Raw genomic sequence first — 18,451 nt, forward strand, 5'->3', positions numbered from 1 at the left:
TGTAACAGGCAGTCAGTGTAATGACAGTACGTCAGAGATTTGGGTTTACAACAGTATCACGTGACTGGCATAGAGACAGGTGAGCTACAACATATCACTGTGACTTGCCTTATGTAACAGGCAGTCAGTGTAATGAGAGTACGTCAGAGATTTGGGTTTACAACAGTATCATGTGATTGGCATAGAGACAGGTGAGCTACAACATATCACTGTGACTCGCCTTGTGTAACAGGCAGTGTAATGAGAGTACGTCAGAGATTTGGGTTTACATCAGTATCACGTGACTGGCGTAGAGACGGGTGAGCTACAACATATCACCGTGACTAGCCTTGTGTAACAGGCAGTGTAATGAGAGTACGTCAGAGATTTGGGTTTACATCAGTATCACGTGACTGGCATAGAGACGGGTGAGCTACAACATACCACCGTGACTAGCCTTGTGTAACAGGCAGTGTAATGAGAGTACGTCAGAGATTTGGGTTTACATCAGTATCACGTGACTGGCATAGAGACAGGTGAGCTACAACATACCACCGTGACTAGCCTTGTGTAACAGGCAGTGTAATGAGAGTACGTCAGAGATTTGGGTTTACATCAGTATCACATGACTGGCATAGAGACAGGTGAGCTACAACATACCACCGTGACTAGCCTTGTGTAACAGGCAGTGTAATGAGAGTACGTCAGAGATTTGGGTTTACATCAGTATCACATGACTGGCGTAGAGACAGGTGAGCTACAACATACCACCGTGACTTGCCTTGTGTAACAGGCAGTGTAATGAGAGTACGTCAGAGATTTGGGTTTACATCAGTATCACGTGACTGGCACATGGGGAATGAAAGGATAAGCCTGTTGAATTAATACAGGTGTCATCATTGGTGGGAACCAGCAAGTGAAGTTTCAGCTTCACTGAACCAGTGATTTCTGATCAGAGGATGTTTATAGTGAGTGAGTGAGTAAGTATGGTTTTACGCCGCTTTTAGTAATATTCCAGCAATAACACGGCGGGGGACACCAGAAATGGGCCTCACACATTGCACCCATGTCGGGAATCGAACCCGGGTCTTCGGCATGACGAGCGAACGCTTTAACCACTAGGCTATAAGACCCGCCCCTGTTTATAGTGAGAGTAAATGTATAGTGAGAGTATTTAGGAGCAAGGTCAAAGTGAGAATGTAACATAAAGGTCAAAACAAAAAATGAAAAACAAGTGTTGAACCCCACTACTAAATACACAACTACCAAATTTCACAAAGTTTGGAAAGAAAATGGCAGAGTGATGGCCATAAGAGGTTTTTCAATATGGCTCCCGTGGTGGCCATATTGAAAATCAGATTTGTACCTCTTGAACATATTGGGACATATTGGTCCCATGGGTTTGTTAACGAGAAGATATTAACGATGGATGACGCACAACGGACAACCAACTAGACCTGCTACCACCCATCCTGTTGACCCTGCCTGCAGTGATAGATGGATAGTAGCTAGGGAGATGGATAGTAGCTAGGGAGATGGATAGTAGCTAGGGAGATGGATAGTAGCTAGGGAGATGGAATAGTCCATGGTCCTGACATTGAATTATATATCAGGTGCAACTCATTCCAGGTCCTTTCCGACTTTTAACTTGGAATTTAAAATTTTTTGTGAAAAAAATCAGTGATTCTGAATTTATGGAATACACAAAAACAGTTGAAATAATATGCCCCGTCAAAACTTTCCTTGACCAAAAAATAGCCATACCTCAGCTCTCTGCTTATGGTATGTCTATTGCTAAAAATCATAGGCTAGCTTAGGCTGGTAGACTATCCGGCAATGTAATCTTGTTGGTGAAAAATACAATAACCACATCCTGCCAACAAATAACAACTGATAACATTGTATGTTTAAAGATTGATAAAGCATTTTGTGGTAGCAGAGTTATTTTACTGTTTGGAATGTATGCCCTATGCTCAATACTGTGTGTGGCAACTGATAAGACAACGGCCATAGAGAAAGTTGACCAGTGGCAAATTGAAAATGCTGACCATGACTGCGAGGTCACCACATGCAGGGACCTGAACGCTCGTGGTGGTGGGGATGATAACCCACCAGACACTTGACCAACCAGGCCTCGATACCACAGCCTTTCCCAAGGAACAGTCACCTGCTTTAAATCCTTGACAGTCCCACGATAATGTTGTTAACGCCTTCGGGCGTAAGCTACTTGAGCTATGTTTCAGTCATAATTTGTACATATTTAATGATAGATCATGCATCTATATATCTCAACAGGGTGCAGTGTGGTCAATTAATTTATTGGTTCTGTTGATGTACATACGTTTTGTCATGAATTTCGTATGGACTACAAGGTCGATTCCAAACATATGCCCTTGACTCTGTTTTGTTCAAAATGTACACCCTAGTTTAAATACCGAGAATCCAGAAAAATCGTGTAAATACAGATGGAATTGACAAGGCTACATTATTTTTAGATAGCTTTCTATTAAAGAAGTGACAACTAATTGTTGGTTTAGAAATGTTTGTAAATACTATTCTCAATGCAGTTGAATGTATGCAGAAACTTGTTGTTAACAGAAACAAGCCACAGATGGATTTTATAATTTGGACTGTGACTAGGCAAAACGAGAAGCTAGACGTCATCTAAAAAGATTTGGCCAAAAAAAAAGTCCAATGAAGGTAAACAAATTTATTGTCACATGAGAAATAAATACAAATGTATATCAGTGTTTGATATACCGACCTGACCGACAGTCCGAGACGGTCTATTTTGCTGATGGACGGTTAGTTTTGAAAAGTTGCACACCAGATGGTTGGGAGTTAAAGTTACCAAATTGAATGCTCCTAATTCCATTCTTAAGAACTTTATTCAACAAGCTAATGGAGTATGGTGTATTTCCTGAGTCCTTGACAAAGACAACAATTATTCCCTACATAAAAAAGACAGCAAACAAAATCCGGATAATAAGAGGTTTTATGTGTAGTAAGTAAATTTATACCTCCTTTTTAAATACCAGACTTTCTATGAAAGCATGTGTAAGATGCAGCGATGGTGTGTGTAGTGAATATTTTAACTATCCTATTGGTTTAAAACAAGGCTGTATATTAAGCCCTCTTTTATTCTGCTTCTTTATCAATGATTTATCTATGGAAATTGTAGACAACTGTAAATATGGGGTACAATTGTTCCTTGATGTACTTGACATCTTGTGGTTATGTTTGCAGACCATGTTATACTTGTATCTGATGCGGATATATAGGGTTTAACAGTTGATCATCAATCATGGAATACAAAATAGACACAATTTTTATGGATAACAACTTCTTTAATACTGGGAAAAGCGACGTTTCGGTATAGATCCTTATACCGTTGTCAAGCAAGCCCAGTATTAAAGAAGTTGTTATCAATAAAAAAATTTGTCTATCTTGTCATCCGTCAACTTCTAAGTAATGCCTATCAAACAAATCATGGAATAGTATTATCATGATTATAGAATATAGTTCAAAATAAATATATATAAAGAGTTCAAAAGCCTCATTGAACCTGGGAAGTACCTCACCCTTTTTACAGGTGGACAGTTGTCTGCTCATGGGCGTAGCATTTTTACTTTGTGTTTACGGAAGCATAAACACACAAAAACATTACTTGGCAGCCAATATTTATTTCTTATCATGAAACAAAAACCAAGGGAGAGAAACATAAATTCTCCCCGCATATCACTTTAGCCTTATGATCCGAGTGTTGTTTCCTGTAGTGTCAGCCTCTGGCAAGGAGTGATTGCATGACATCTTCATTGTTTAGGAGATGTAACCAGGAATGTATACTGCTTAAACAAGTGAAGAAACCTGATTCTTTCATATTACTAATAGCATGACAAGTGAGCTATAGTAATGAGTGAGTGAGTGAGTGAGTTGGGTTTAACGCTGCTTTCAACAGTATTCCAGTTATATCACGGCGTGTCAGCTTAATGTGGGAGGAAAGCCCGAAGTGATACAGGTCTCAGACGTTTACCACTTCGATGAAACCCACGAGCACGGGTATGGTGCTGACAAACCCAGAAACATAATCGAGGCGAACCGGGATTCAAACCCACAATCATAGGTTTCTGGCTCGTCCAAGGGACGAAACTCTGCACAGTGAATCGCGGCTCCTTAGACGACTGAGCCACCCGTGCCCCCTATAATAATATGAAAGAATCGAGGTCCTTAACTTCTTTTGAGTAGTATATCATTGACGCCTCACCATACACAAACAACTCTTACTTTAAAAAACGATTCCAATCTTCACAAGATTTGTACAGAATGCCCCAATTACTGTGTAAAATAAGAGTTATTTAAATCACTCTCGGCATGCACTATATAACTGCAACATGTTAGAACCGAGCTGTAAAACCAGGGATTGTTAGGTCATACATAGAGGTCAAAGGTAACAACTGAGAGGAAAGAAAGAGCTCAAACCAAACTGAAGCAACGAAGGAAATATCCTGGAAAACATCTACACTCAAACAGGGTTGTTTGTTTGTTTTGTTTCTTATTTGTTTGACGCCACACTCAGCAATATTTCAGCTACATGACAGCAGTCTGTAAATAATCAAGTCTGAACTAGACAATCCGATGATTGATATCATGAGCATAGATCCACACAATTGGAATATGATGACACGCATCAATCAAGTCAGCAAGCCTGACCACCCGATCTCGATAGTCCCCTTTTACGACAAGCATAGTCGCCTTGCTGAAGACCTGTACTACCCCGGATCTTAATGGGTCTCAAACAGGATATTACCAAAAACAAAAGACCTGTACGCAACAACACGAGAATGAATGGACTGTGAGTCCCACATTAAACATGTTAAACAGAGTGGTTGTAACAGTGCTTAAATCATTGCAACATATTCAATTGCCGCCATGGTAGCATGCACATGAAGTTGTACTATGTGGGATTTCTGCACCCAGTCTGTTTGGTGAGGTGAGGTGAAATGGGGTTTAACGTCGCATCCAAGATTATTGCACGTATATAGCGACGTGCATGTACGTGTGTGTGTTTGTGTGACTGCTTGTACTAGTCCGGACTGATGCCGATTTATAGTGCTAGCTCACTGAGATACCATGCCGCAGTTTAACATGAATACCCCACTCAGACACAGCATTCTGACTCCGAGCCGACCAGTCCTTGTTTTAGCCCCTTAATGCCGAGCGCCAGACAGGGTAACAACAAGTACCATCTTTTAACGTCTTTTGGTATGACGCTGCCGGGGATCGAACCCCGGACCTTCCGCTCTCCGGGCAGACGCTCTACCACTAGACCACAGAGGCGGTCTCCAGTCTGTTTGGTGTTAAAGGAGATAAAACACATCCAGGATTAGAGTCCTCGTAACTTGCTGCAGGTACAGTGATCACCAGGGCCTCATCATTCCTCAAACCCCTGGAAAATCATCACTGACCGTCTCCAGACTTACAAATACACAATCCCGACCAGTTAACCAATTATTTCCCTATTTATCCAATTGCAGTGTGTGAGTGAATTTTGTTTCAGACCAGTCAGAAATTCAGTCGGAACCTCGCTTATCCGGACATTTTTTTCAAATATTGTCCGGATAAACGCGTTTCAGATATCTGAAACCTTTCTTAGGATCTCCTTCTTTTACCCATCTTGTTTCAGCTCAGCAGACTGGCTCGCCACGGTGACTGTGATACGAAGTCCTGTGCAACATTGTCAAGCGTGGTTGCTGTCCGTATAAATGAGACAGACAATTGTGTATTTTGCAATGTTGATAATTGAAACAAACTATCGACTTCCAGAAACCAGATTTCAGGATAAAAGAGGCATCCTATATAGTATCTGTTATGTTTTAAGTAAATATCGTCCAGGTTTCCATGTATTTGGGGTCTGGATAGTTGGGGTTCCAGTGTATCCAGCCATTGCATGGTAACCAGTAAACAGTCCCATATGGGCACAGCAGACCAGTGGTTGACAGAAAGAGCCACATTCAACCCCAAGTTCACAATGTCAAATGTGTATTACAAAAGTATACATGAAAGTTATATATGTAGTAGTTGACTTTATCATCGTCGATGGTGTAAACATGTGAGTCTGTCGCAGGCAAACCAGTGACTGGACCAAGGTGCTTGCCGTACAAGGTGACTATGTTTGTTGTAAGAGGCGACTATGCTTGTCACCAACAGAATTGGGTGGTTAGATTCTATGACTGTTGATGCATGTCATCATGTCCCAATTGTGGGATCGATGCTCATGATGTCAATCCTGGGATTAACTGGTCCAGACTCGATTATTTACAGAATGCCGTCATATAGTTGGAATATTGCTGAGTGTGGCGTTAAACAACAAACAAACAAACAAACAGACCAGTGGCTGAAAGCATGAAGAACAATCCTCGGCACCTGACCCCCTTATCCCCCATTTGGTCAGCTGTCAGCAGCTAGTCAACAGAGTGATCTCCCTTTAGCCAACAGTACCACAACGCTAGTGCATCTCTTTGCATCTCACTGCATCTCACTGCTGCATCTCCTGCAGCATACTTAATAAGCTCCACCACACATGTCGTGAGGTGACATGTTCTGTGTCATGGCAATAAATATGCGTGATATTATTTTTCGTAACTTCAGAAGTGTGCATGGTGAGTAAATATTGTTTTACACAGCTGTCAGTGGTATCACAGCTATATCGTGGCAGGCAAGAGTGAGTGAGTTAGTTTGGATTAACATTTTGGATAGTATTCAATACTTGACAGTAACTAGTGCTTCATAGTGTCAGCATGGATCCCAGCCATCAAGGTACAAAGACACAAAATAAACCAGGTAAAATTCCTGTGGTTTTCTCAGGAGGACCTCTAACCATGTACCGTATTCGACATAATAATAATCACCTAGGGCGCTCTCAAAATTAGAAACAGGGACACTTATTAGAATATTATTTTGGTGGAAAAAACAGATTTGAAAGATAAATTTCGTGGTTTATGCTGACAGACTGAAATGTTTATATACGACAAATATATTTTTTCAGAATTTAATTGCCCATGATCAAGGGTGCATATAACACACAAGTGCGGATTATGCGCGAATAAACAAGTCTTGTGTACTTTGATCAATCGGAAGGAGTGCTAATTGGGATTGTTCACTAGCCAATATATGAGCAATTATCGCCGTGGGCGCTTATTAGAGTGGGGCGCTTATTACGTCGAATACGGTATTAGCCACAAAAAAACGGACATTCTGACCATCCAATCCCCATCATAGTTGCTGCATGAAGCATAGAGCATGCAAGACCTAGACTGTTACAGAATAGTATTCGACGTAATAAGCGCACAGGGTGCTCTCAAAATTAGAAATGGGGGCTCTTATTAAACCATAATTTTGGTGAGATAAAAAGCAGAGTTGAAAGTTGTAAATTTTGTGGTTTATGCTGACAGCCTGAAATGATATAAAAAAAGAATCTGTGCACAAATATATAAATCCAATATATTAGTAAATATCGCGGGGCGCTTATTACGTTGAATACGGTACAATACCTTATCCATAAATTGATGAGCACAGACTGAGAGCCCCGAATTGTAAGAGGACGTTTTTTAATGATATTGATAACAGTATTTCAAACAACTGGTAGAGGTAAACCAAACATTTTCTGATTATTAAGTCAATAAACCCCAAATTAACGTGTCTTTTATGGATTACATAGCAAAAAGAACTGTAATATAAAATGTCCACACTAAATTTTTAATCCATTTACACTTCATTGAAAACATTGTTCAATCTCCGAAGCTAAATACATAATGTGATTTAAATTGCAACTTTTATTATATAGCACTAAATGTGTCATTAAAAAAAAACATCCTGATATTTATCTAACCATGCAACTTTATAAGGAGACAAAAGAAACATATTTCCAAAAACATACTGTTTTTCTTTGAAAGTCAAAATGCCATTGCGATTTGATATATGTTGGACCAATAACACACAGACAGGGTAACTGCCAAACAATGTTGAATGTTCCCTCGTGGCACATGCCATACATACCTAGTCACCACTGTTAAAACGATTTAACAATACCACTGAGGATAAGCTTTCAGGGGAACAGTACAACAAATATTAATACCACATGGGATAAGCTTTCAGGGGAACAGTACAACAAATATTAATACCACATGGGATAAGCTTTCAGGGGAACAGTATAACAAAAATTAATACCACAAAGGATAAGCTTTCAGGGGAACAGTATAATAAATATTAGTACCACATGGGATAAGCTTTCAGGGGAACAGTATAACAAAAATTAATACCACAAAGGATAAGCTTTCAGGGGAACAGTACAATAAATAATGATATCACATGGGATAAGCTTTCAGGGGAACAGTATAACAAAAATTAATACCACAAAGGATAAGCTTTCAGGGGAACAGTACAATAAATAATGATATCACATGGGATTAGCTTTCAGGGGAACAGTATATACAGCAGAAGCAACACATGCAAGCAAAAAGCAGAAGCAATGACATAAGCCCAGTGAAATGTGTGACAGAAGATGTAAAAAGGAGAAAACTAGAATAAGCAGTAGTGGAAAAAAATAAAATAGATTTCATTGCAACCATGCACATCATGACACTGTTCACAAGGATCTATGTAACCATGGTAACCATGGAACATACACTACCCATGACCTTTATCAGTCACTGTTGTTATGAATATCATTAATTTTCTCTAAAACAATACGAAAGAAATAAAATGTCATTACAAAATAATAAACATTTTCTAAATTTTCTCAATCTTTTCGTTTACGACAGAAGGTACGTGTACATAAACCAGTTATATTGTATTGGAAATTGAAGAAGTCCAATATAGGGTGTGTTGGGTACTGACTGTTTGTCCATATGGATATTTGAAACAAATGTAAAACGTGCATATCTGCAATGATTGCTAATTAATCCATTAACAGAAGGCCATGAAACAAACAACTTCAAATGTCCAACTTAGGCATGACATGTGACTTGTGTGCAATTATTCACAGAAATTCAATAAACAGTTTACATGAAAGGAATAACTATCACAAAATGCATCAACACTATTGTAAAACACCTTCACATGAATATATTAAAATCTAAAACAACATATTATAAGTCAGATAAAACAGTATTACCACATTCACAAATGAGTAGAAGATCCTTACAAAAGATAAAAGCTTTTCGCAAAAATGACGCTAGAAAAACATGAAATAATTACCCATATACAAATATTGAATATTAATTATACGATTCATTGAAATGAAGCTTAAGGTGCAATCTTACAACTGCACAAGCATGACAGACACCTTACTGAATGTATATTACTGCCAAAATGTCAAAACACACAAAACTAGACACACTAATCTTGGCTGATTATCAGGAAAATACTATTTCAGTTTAAATTTCAAAAGAAGAAATAACACAAAAGGTGGTGTTCACTGATGTGAATTTGTCATGTTTTAAAGTATGAATATAGGGTAGATATCATTGAATGGAATGGCAACATTGGCAGATGAAAACGTCCCCTACCTCCTGATTTTCTCCACCAGATCTCCAAACGGCTTTTCCCAACAATACATCTTGATGACCCGCATCCCCGAGATAATCTCGTTCATCACGCGCACTCGCTCATCCGTGTGTTTAGCCGTCTTCTGCCTGTAACAGAAGACAATTTAACTGTTCAGGACTGTTTACCTTTCTTGTGCATCTATTGAAGGTCAACAGTTAAGAAATGCATACAAAAACCTCTTAAGCAATGCATACACTTCAATGGCTTAAACTGTGATATATATATATGAAAATGAAATTCAGTGTTCTTATTTATTAGATATGTTTTGTTTTTAGACATTTGATCACTAAGGACATGACAGAAACATTAATGATTGAGAGTTGAAAATTATATTCACCTTGATTATATTCCTACTCATAAGAGCTCCCTACCTGTTGGGGTATTACCTGTAGGGGGATCAGTATGTGTGTTATCCCCGGTCTACTCACCTGAGTATAGACAAGAGTTTCCCCATCCAACCCTGTAGGGGTATCAGTATGTGAGTTATCCCGGGTCTACTCACCTGAGTATAGACAAGAGTTTCCCCATCCAACCCTGTAGGGGTATCAGCATGTGTGTTATCCCGGGTCTACTCACCTGAGTATAGACAAGAGTTTCCCCATCCAACCCTGTAAGGGTATCAGTATGTGAGTTATCCCGGGTTTACTCACCTGAGTATAGACAAGAGTTTCCCCATCCAACCCTGTAGGGGTATCAGCATGTGTGTTATCCCGGGTCTACTCACCTGAGTATAGACAAGAGTTTCCCTATCCAACCCTGTAGGGGTATCAGCATGTGTGTTATCCCGGGTCTACTCACCTGAGTATAGAGAAGAGTTTCCCCATCCAACCCTGTAGGAGTATCAGTATGTGAGTTATCCCGGGTCTACTCACCTGAGTATAGACAAGAGTTTCCCCATCCAACCCTGTAGGAGTATCAGTATGTGTGTTATCCCGGGTTTACTCACCTGAGTATAGACAAGAGTTTCCCCATCCAACCCTGTAAGGGTATCAGTATGTGAGTTATCCCGGGTTTACTCACCTGAGTATAGACAAGAGTTTCCCCATCCAACCCTGTAAGGGTATCAGTATGTGTGTTATCCCAGGTCTACTCACCTGAGTATAGAGAAGAGTTTCCCTATCCAACCCTGTAAGGGTATCAGTATGTGAGTTATCCCGGGTCTACTCACCTGAGTATAGACAAGAGTTTCCCCATCCAACCCTGTAGGGGTATCAGTATGTGGGTTATCCCGGGTCTACTCACCTCAGTATAGACAAGAGTTTCCCCATCCAACCCTGTAGGGGTATCAGTATGTGAGTTATCCAGGGTCTACTCACCTCAGTATAGACAAGAGTTTCCCCATCCAACCCTGTAGGGGTATCAGTATGTGAGTTATCCCGGGTCTACTCACCTCAGTATAGACAAGAGTTTCCCCATCCAACCCTGTAGGGGTATCAGTATGTGTGTTATCCCGGGTCTACTCACCTGAGTATAGACAAGAGTTTCCCCATCCAACCCTGTAAGGGTATCAGTATGTGAGTTATCCGCGGTCTACTCACCTGAGTATAGAGAAGAGTTTCCCCATCCAACCCTGTAGGGGTATCAGCATGTGTGTTATTCCGGGTCTACTCACCTGAGTATAGAGAAGAGTTTCCCCATCCAACCCTGTAGGGATATTAGTATGTGTGTTATCCCAGGTCTACTCACCTGAGTATAGAGAAGAGTTTCCCCTTCCAACCCTGTAGGGGTATCAGTATGTGTGTTATCCCGGGTCTAATCACCTGAGTATAGACAAGAGTTTCCCCATCCAACCCTGTAGGGGTATCAGCATGTGTGTTATCCCGGGTCTACTCACCTGAGTATAGACAAGAGTTTCCCCATCCAACCCTGTAAGGGTATCAGTATGTGAGTTATCCCGGGTTTACTCACCTGAGTATAGACAAGAGTTTCCCCATCCAACCCTGTAGGGGTATCAGCATGTGTGTTATCCCGGGTCTACTCACCTGAGTATAGACAAGAGTTTCCCTATCCAACCCTGTAGGGGTATCAGCATGTGTGTTATCCCGGGTCTACTCACCTGAGTATAGAGAAGAGTTTCCCCATCCAACCCTGTAGGAGTATCAGTATGTGAGTTATCCCGGGTCTACTCACCTGAGTATAGACAAGAGTTTCCCCATCCAACCCTGTAGGAGTATCAGTATGTGTGTTATCCCGGGTTTACTCACCTGAGTATAGACAAGAGTTTCCCCATCCAACCCTGTAAGGGTATCAGTATGTGAGTTATCCCGGGTTTACTCACCTGAGTATAGACAAGAGTTTCCCCATCCAACCCTGTAAGGGTATCAGTATGTGTGTTATCCCAGGTCTACTCACCTGAGTATAGAGAAGAGTTTCCCTATCCAACCCTGTAAGGGTATCAGTATGTGAGTTATCCCGGGTCTACTCACCTGAGTATAGACAAGAGTTTCCCCATCCAACCCTGTAGGGGTATCAGTATGTGGGTTATCCCGGGTCTACTCACCTCAGTATAGACAAGAGTTTCCCCATCCAACCCTGTAGGGGTATCAGTATGTGAGTTATCCAGGGTCTACTCACCTCAGTATAGACAAGAGTTTCCCCATCCAACCCTGTAGGGGTATCAGTATGTGAGTTATCCCGGGTCTACTCACCTCAGTATAGACAAGAGTTTCCCCATCCAACCCTGTAGGGGTATCAGTATGTGTGTTATCCCGGGTCTACTCACCTGAGTATAGACAAGAGTTTCCCCATCCAACCCTGTAAGGGTATCAGTATGTGAGTTATCCGCGGTCTACTCACCTGAGTATAGAGAAGAGTTTCCCCATCCAACCCTGTAGGGGTATCAGCATGTGTGTTATTCCGGGTCTACTCACCTGAGTATAGAGAAGAGTTTCCCCATCCAACCCTGTAGGGATATTAGTATGTGTGTTATCCCAGGTCTACTCACCTGAGTATAGAGAAGAGTTTCCCCTTCCAACCCTGTAGGGGTATCAGTATGTGTGTTATCCCGGGTCTACTCACCTGAGTATAGAGAAGAGTTTCCCCATCCAACCCTGTAGGGGTATCAGCATGTGTGTTATCCCGGGTCTACTCACCTGAGTATAGAGAAGAGTTTCCCCATCCAACCCTGTAGGGGTATCAGCATGTGTGTTATCCCGGGTCTACTCACCTGAGTATAGACAAGAGTTTCCCTATCCAACCCTGTAGGGGTATCAGTATGTGTGTTATCCCGGGTCTACTCACCTGAGTATAGACAAGAGTTTCCCCATCCAACCCTGTAGGGGTATCAGTATGTGAGTTATCCCGGGTCTACTCACCTGAGTATAGACAAGAGTTTCCCCATCCAACCCTGTAGGGTTATCAGCATGTGTGTCACCCCCGGTCAACTCACCTGAGTATAGAGAAGAGTTTCCCCATCCAACCCTGTAGGGGTATCAGTATGTGTGTTATCCCGGGTCTACTCACCTGAGTATAGAGAAGAGTTTCCCCTTCCAACCCTGTAGGGGTATCAGTATGTGTGTTATCCCGGGTCTACTCACCTGAGTATAGAGAAGAGTTTCCCCATCCAACCCTGTAGGGGTATCAGTATGTGTGTTATCCCGGGTCTACTCACCTGAGTATAGAGAAGAGTTTCCCCATCCAACCCTGTAAGGGTATCAGTATGTGTGTTATCCCAGGTCTACTCACCTGAGTATAGAGAAGAGTTTCCCCATCCAACCCTGTAGGGTTATCAGTATGTGTGTTATCCCGGGTCTACTCACCTGAGTATAGAGAAGAGTTTCCCCATCCAACCCTGTAGGGTTATCAGTATGTGTGTTATCCCGGGTCTACTCACCTGAGTATAGAGAAGAGTTTCCCCATCCAACCCTGTAGGGGTATCAGTATGTGTTATCCCGGGTCTACTCACCTGAGTATAGAGAAGAGTTTCCCCATCCAACCCTGTAGGGTTATCAGTATGTGTGTTATCCCGGGTCTACTCACCTGAGTATAGACAAGAGTTTCCCCATCCAACCCTGTAGGGTTATCAGTATGTGTTATCCCGGGTCTATTCATCTGAGTATAGACAAGAGTTTCCCCATCCAACCCTGTAGGGTTATCAGTATGTGTGTTATCACTGGTCTATTCATCTGAGTATAGAGAAGAGTTTCCCCATCCAACCCTGTAGGGTATCAGTATGTGTGTTACCCCCGGTCTACTCACCTGAGTATAGACAAGAGTTTCCCCATCCAACCCTGTAGGGGTATCAGTATGTGTGTTATCCTGGGTCTACTACCTGAGTATAGACAAGAGTTTCCCCATCCAACCCTGTAGAGGTATCAGTATGTGTGTTATCCCAGGTCTACTCACCTGAGTATAGAGAAGAGTTTCCCTATCCAACCCTGTAGAGGTATCAGTATGTGAGTTATCCCGGGTCTACTCACCTGAGTATAGAGAAGAGTTTCCCCATCCAACCCTGTAGAGGTATCAGTATGTGAGTTATCCCGGGTCTACTCACCTGAGTATAGAGAAGAGTTTCCCCATCCAACCCTGTAGAGGTATCAGTATGTGTGTTATCCCAGGTCTACTCACCTGAGTATAGAGAAGAGTTTCCCCATCCAACCCTGTAGGGGTATCAGTATGTGTGTTATCCCGGGTCTACTCACCTGAGTATAGAGAAGAGTTTCCCCATCCAACCCTGTAGGGGTATCAGTATGTGGGTTATCCCGGGTCTACTCACCTGAGTATAGAGAAGAGTTTCCCCATCCAACCCTCTAGGGGTATCAGTATGTGAGTTATCCCGGGTCTACTCACCTGAGTATAGAGAAGAGTTTCCCCATCCAACCCTGTAGAGGTATCAGTATGTGTGTTATCCTGGGTCTACTCACCTGAGTATAGAGAAGAGTTTCCCCATCCAACCCTGTAGGGGTATCAGTATGTGTGTTATCCTGGGTCTACTCACCTGAGTATAGACAAGAGTTTCCCCATCCAACCCTGTAGAGGTATCAGTATGTGTGTTATCCCGGGTCTACTCACCTGAGTATAGAGAAGAGTTTCCCTATCCAACCCTGTAGAGGTATCAGTATGTGAGTTATCCCGGGTCTACTCACCTGAGTATAGAGAAGAGTTTCCCCATCCAACCCTGTAGAGGTATCAGTATGTGAGTTATCCCGGGTCTACTCACCTGAGTATAGAGAAGAGTTTCCCCATCCAACCCTGTAGAGGTATCAGTATGTGAGTTATCCCGGGTCTACTCACCTGAGTATAGAGAAGAGTTTCCCCATCCAACCCTGTAGAGCTATCAGTATGTGTGTTATCCCAGGTCTACTCACCTGAGTATAGAGAAGAGTTTCCCCATCCAACCCTGTAGGGGTATCAGTATGTGTGTTACCCCCGGTCTACTCACCTGAGTATAGAGAAGAGTTTCCCCATCCAACCCTGTAGAGGTATCAGTATGTGTGTTACCCCGGGTCTACTCACCTGAGTATAGAGAAGAGTTTCCCCATCCAACCCTGTAGGGGTATCAGTATGTGTGTTATCCCAGGTCTACTCACCTGAGTATAGAGAAGAGTTTCCCCATCCAACCCTGTAGAGGTATCAGTATGTGTGTTATCCCAGGTCTACTCACCTGAGTATAGAGAAGAGTTTCCCCATCCAACCCTGTAGGGTTATCAGTATGTGTTACCCTGGGTCTACTCACCTGAGTATAGAGAAGAGTTTCCCCATCCAACCCTGTAGAGGTATCAGTATGTGTGTTATCCCAGGTCTACTCACCTGAGTATAGAGAAGAGTTTCCCCATCCAACCCTGTAGGGGTATCAGTATGTGTGTTATCCCGGGTCTAATCACCTGAGTATAGACAAGAGTTTCCCCATCCAACCCTGTAGGGGTATCAGTATGTGAGTTATCCCGGGTCTACTCACCTGAGTATAGACAAGAGTTTCCCCATCCAACCCTGTAGGGGTATCAGTATGTGTGTTATCCCGGGTCTAATCACCTGAGTATAGACAAGAGTTTCCCCATCCAACCCTGTAGGGGTATCAGTATGTGAGTTATCCCGGGTCTACTCACCTGAGTATAGAGAAGAGTTTCCCCATCCAACCCTGTAGGGGTATTAGGAGTATAAGCACCGCGAAGCCTGCCAGCACTGCAGGCCCCAACTCATACCACAGTATCACCAGGACGGCTATGGCTTGCACTGGTCCAATCCATAAAAAGTGAAGAAAGATCACAGCCTGGAAATAAAGTCATGACACACTGCAGATCAGAGACATCACAGTGTCACTCTAACAATAACTCCTTTTATAAACCTACTGGCTGTTTGTGTAACTCGATATGGAGTTTTTGAAATTGTGGTAACACCTCGTAGAAGGTATTACAACGATTGTAACACCTCACAGAAGGGCTTACAATCATTGTTGATGGTTTAAATGTGAAAAGCCAACAATGAAAACTTATTTTCCTTTGGTTATTCAGTGACATAAACTTGGTTTTATTTTTAAGCCTGTTGGCCATTACAAACAGCAGTTGTAAGTGTAGGCAGACACAGGGAGGGAATGCCAGCTGAACGTCTGTTCACTAGTGTTGGTTGGTTGGTTGGTTGGTTGGTTGCTTTGTTGTTTAACCTCGCACTCAGCAATATTCCAGCTGTATGACGGCGGTCTGTAAATAATCGAGTTTGGACCAGACAATCCAGTGATTGATATCATGAGCATCAATCCAGGCAATTGGGATAACGATGACATGTATCAACCAAGTCAGCAAGTCTGACCACCCGATCCTGTTAGTCGCCTCTTACAACAAACATAGTCACCTTTTACTGCAAGCATCAGGTCTACCGGTACATTGGATCACAATATTTTGTGATGCACGAGGCCATATTGGTATATTATCGAGATATGTACTGCGGAATACTAAACCTAAAATTCCGAAGTGCACTCACAACAGACTGCAATATTTGGTTCATCAAATTTGTCATCGGTTTTTAGACAAAAGTGCTTCCACATGTCCTTTTGTCCAAACACCTGCCATCATGGGGCCCCGACGGAAATGAACGAATGTGCATGCACATGAGTGACCAAAGAATTAACCTCAATATTTGCGAACTTGCATTTTGGAATTACAGAAACTTTTGAAACTATTTGGCAAGTGTATAACATTAAAAACATAATAAAACTCACCATTAAAAATCACCTGATATACCGCTCATTAAAACTGATATTGTGATACATATCGTGGAAAAAATGGACCTCAATTTACCGATATATCGGTAACACCACGCCCCTTACTTCCCACCATGCCATGCAATATGATCTACACAATGAGGTGAGGTGAAATGGGGTTTAACGTCACGTCCAAGATTATTGCACTTATATAGCGACGTGCATGTGTGTTTGTGTGGCTGCTTGTACTAGTCCGGACTGATGCCGATATATAGTGCTAGCTCACTGAGATACCATGCCACAGTTTAACATGAATACCCCACTCAGACACAGTATACTGACTCCGAGCTGAGCAGTCCTTATTTTAGCCCTTTCATGCTGAGCGCCAGACAGGGTAACAACAAGTACCATCTTTAAACGTCTTATGGTATGATGCGGTCGGGGATCGAACCCCAGGCCTTCCGCTCTCCGGGCGGACGCTCTACCACTAGACCACGGAGGCGATCATCTACACAATGAGAATAAACTGACTGACCTGATCAAACCTGTTGACGTCATTGGACATGAGATTGACTATCTGCCCCACGGTGGTCTGGCCTAAAGCCTTGTTACTCAGACGGAGGGACTGGAAAAGAGCAGACACACAACTGAAATATACTGAAGACAATATGAGTCATGGGTTTGTGTGATATCATTGTCTCAAGGTAGTGATTGGGTGTATGTTGTTGGAAAACTTCAACCCCCAAAATCTGACAAATATCTGAGGACATTTTGTTTTAATACCGTATTCAACGTAATAAGCTCCAACAGCGATATTTGCTAATATATTGGCTAGTCAACAATCCCAATTAGCACCCCTTCTGATTGATCAGTGTACACAAGACTTATTTATTTGTGCATGATACGCACTCGTGTGTTATATGCACCATTAATTATGGGCATATAAATCGTGGAACATGTATCTGTCGTGTATTATACGCACAGTCTTTTCTTTTATATCATATTAGGCTGTCAGCATAAACCACAATATTAACAATCTTTCAACTGTTGTTTTTCTTACCAAAACTTTATTCTAATTAGAGCGCCCTGGTCGCTTATTACGTCAAATACGGTATTAACATTTAAGTTCTTGATCTTTCAAATAATGAAGCTCCAACCCAACATTCTACTGAAGACCCTCGGTTGCCGGAAGGTAGACCTACACCAGCTGCAATTGTGCCTCCCAGTAGTGAGAGAAAACTATAGGGGAGATAACTATGTGTGAGAAAAGTCACTGCTGTGTTTTCCGACATTTTCTCATTCAATTTTTAAAAGGAAACATAGTTTGGAAATGAATTTCTGTGTACATTTTAGATTAAACAATTCAAATAATAACGAAACTTGTTATATATTTCATACACCAGAACACAGAAAATAAACTGCAATACATATTGTTTTAAAAGCGTATTTTGGTATATATATACTGTGCAGTCTTACAGATAAGCAGGTTCAATTGTCTCACTCTAAAGGCCATGATTTTTCAACAGCCTTCTTGATAAATCCTAGCACTCAACTATCGATGCCAAACTCTTGACAAAAGACAATTTGAGCTAAAATATTTAAATGAATGAGAAGACTGACCTTAAAGGCCATGATTTTTCTTGTATCAAAAGCAGTTTCAGAAATACTTGTCCCTACTGAAACCAGACAGATGGACAGAAGAACAGAGCCCATACTGATATCCCTTGTCCC

The 18,451-nt window shown here is 41.8% G+C and overlaps 2 protein-coding genes across 2 annotated transcripts in view; both read right to left on the reverse strand.

Moving 5' to 3' along the window:
- The window catches only part of LOC139448567 (mitochondrial fission 1 protein-like), a 168,828-nt gene that overhangs the window by 89,766 nt on the left and 60,611 nt on the right, over positions 1-18,451 (reverse strand). The gene's annotated exons all lie outside the window — the stretch shown is intronic.
- The window catches only part of LOC139448566 (ATP-binding cassette sub-family C member 4-like), a 51,985-nt gene that overhangs the window by 4,395 nt on the left and 29,139 nt on the right, over positions 1-18,451 (reverse strand). Inside the window, exons 5-7 of the mRNA XM_071230136.1 lie at positions 17,256-17,345; positions 15,630-15,793; positions 9,546-9,671 (exon numbers count right to left, since the gene is read on the reverse strand). Of these exons, the coding sequence (XP_071086237.1) occupies positions 9,546-9,671; positions 15,630-15,793; positions 17,256-17,345 (380 nt within the window). The remainder of the gene's footprint in view (positions 1-9,545; positions 9,672-15,629; positions 15,794-17,255; positions 17,346-18,451) is intronic.

Source organism: Haliotis cracherodii, unplaced genomic scaffold (genome assembly GCF_022045235.1).
Source record: "Haliotis cracherodii isolate W230 unplaced genomic scaffold, xgHalCrac1.p SCAF_7, whole genome shotgun sequence".
In the NCBI taxonomy this organism is placed as follows: Eukaryota; Metazoa; Mollusca; class Gastropoda; order Lepetellida; family Haliotidae; genus Haliotis; species Haliotis cracherodii.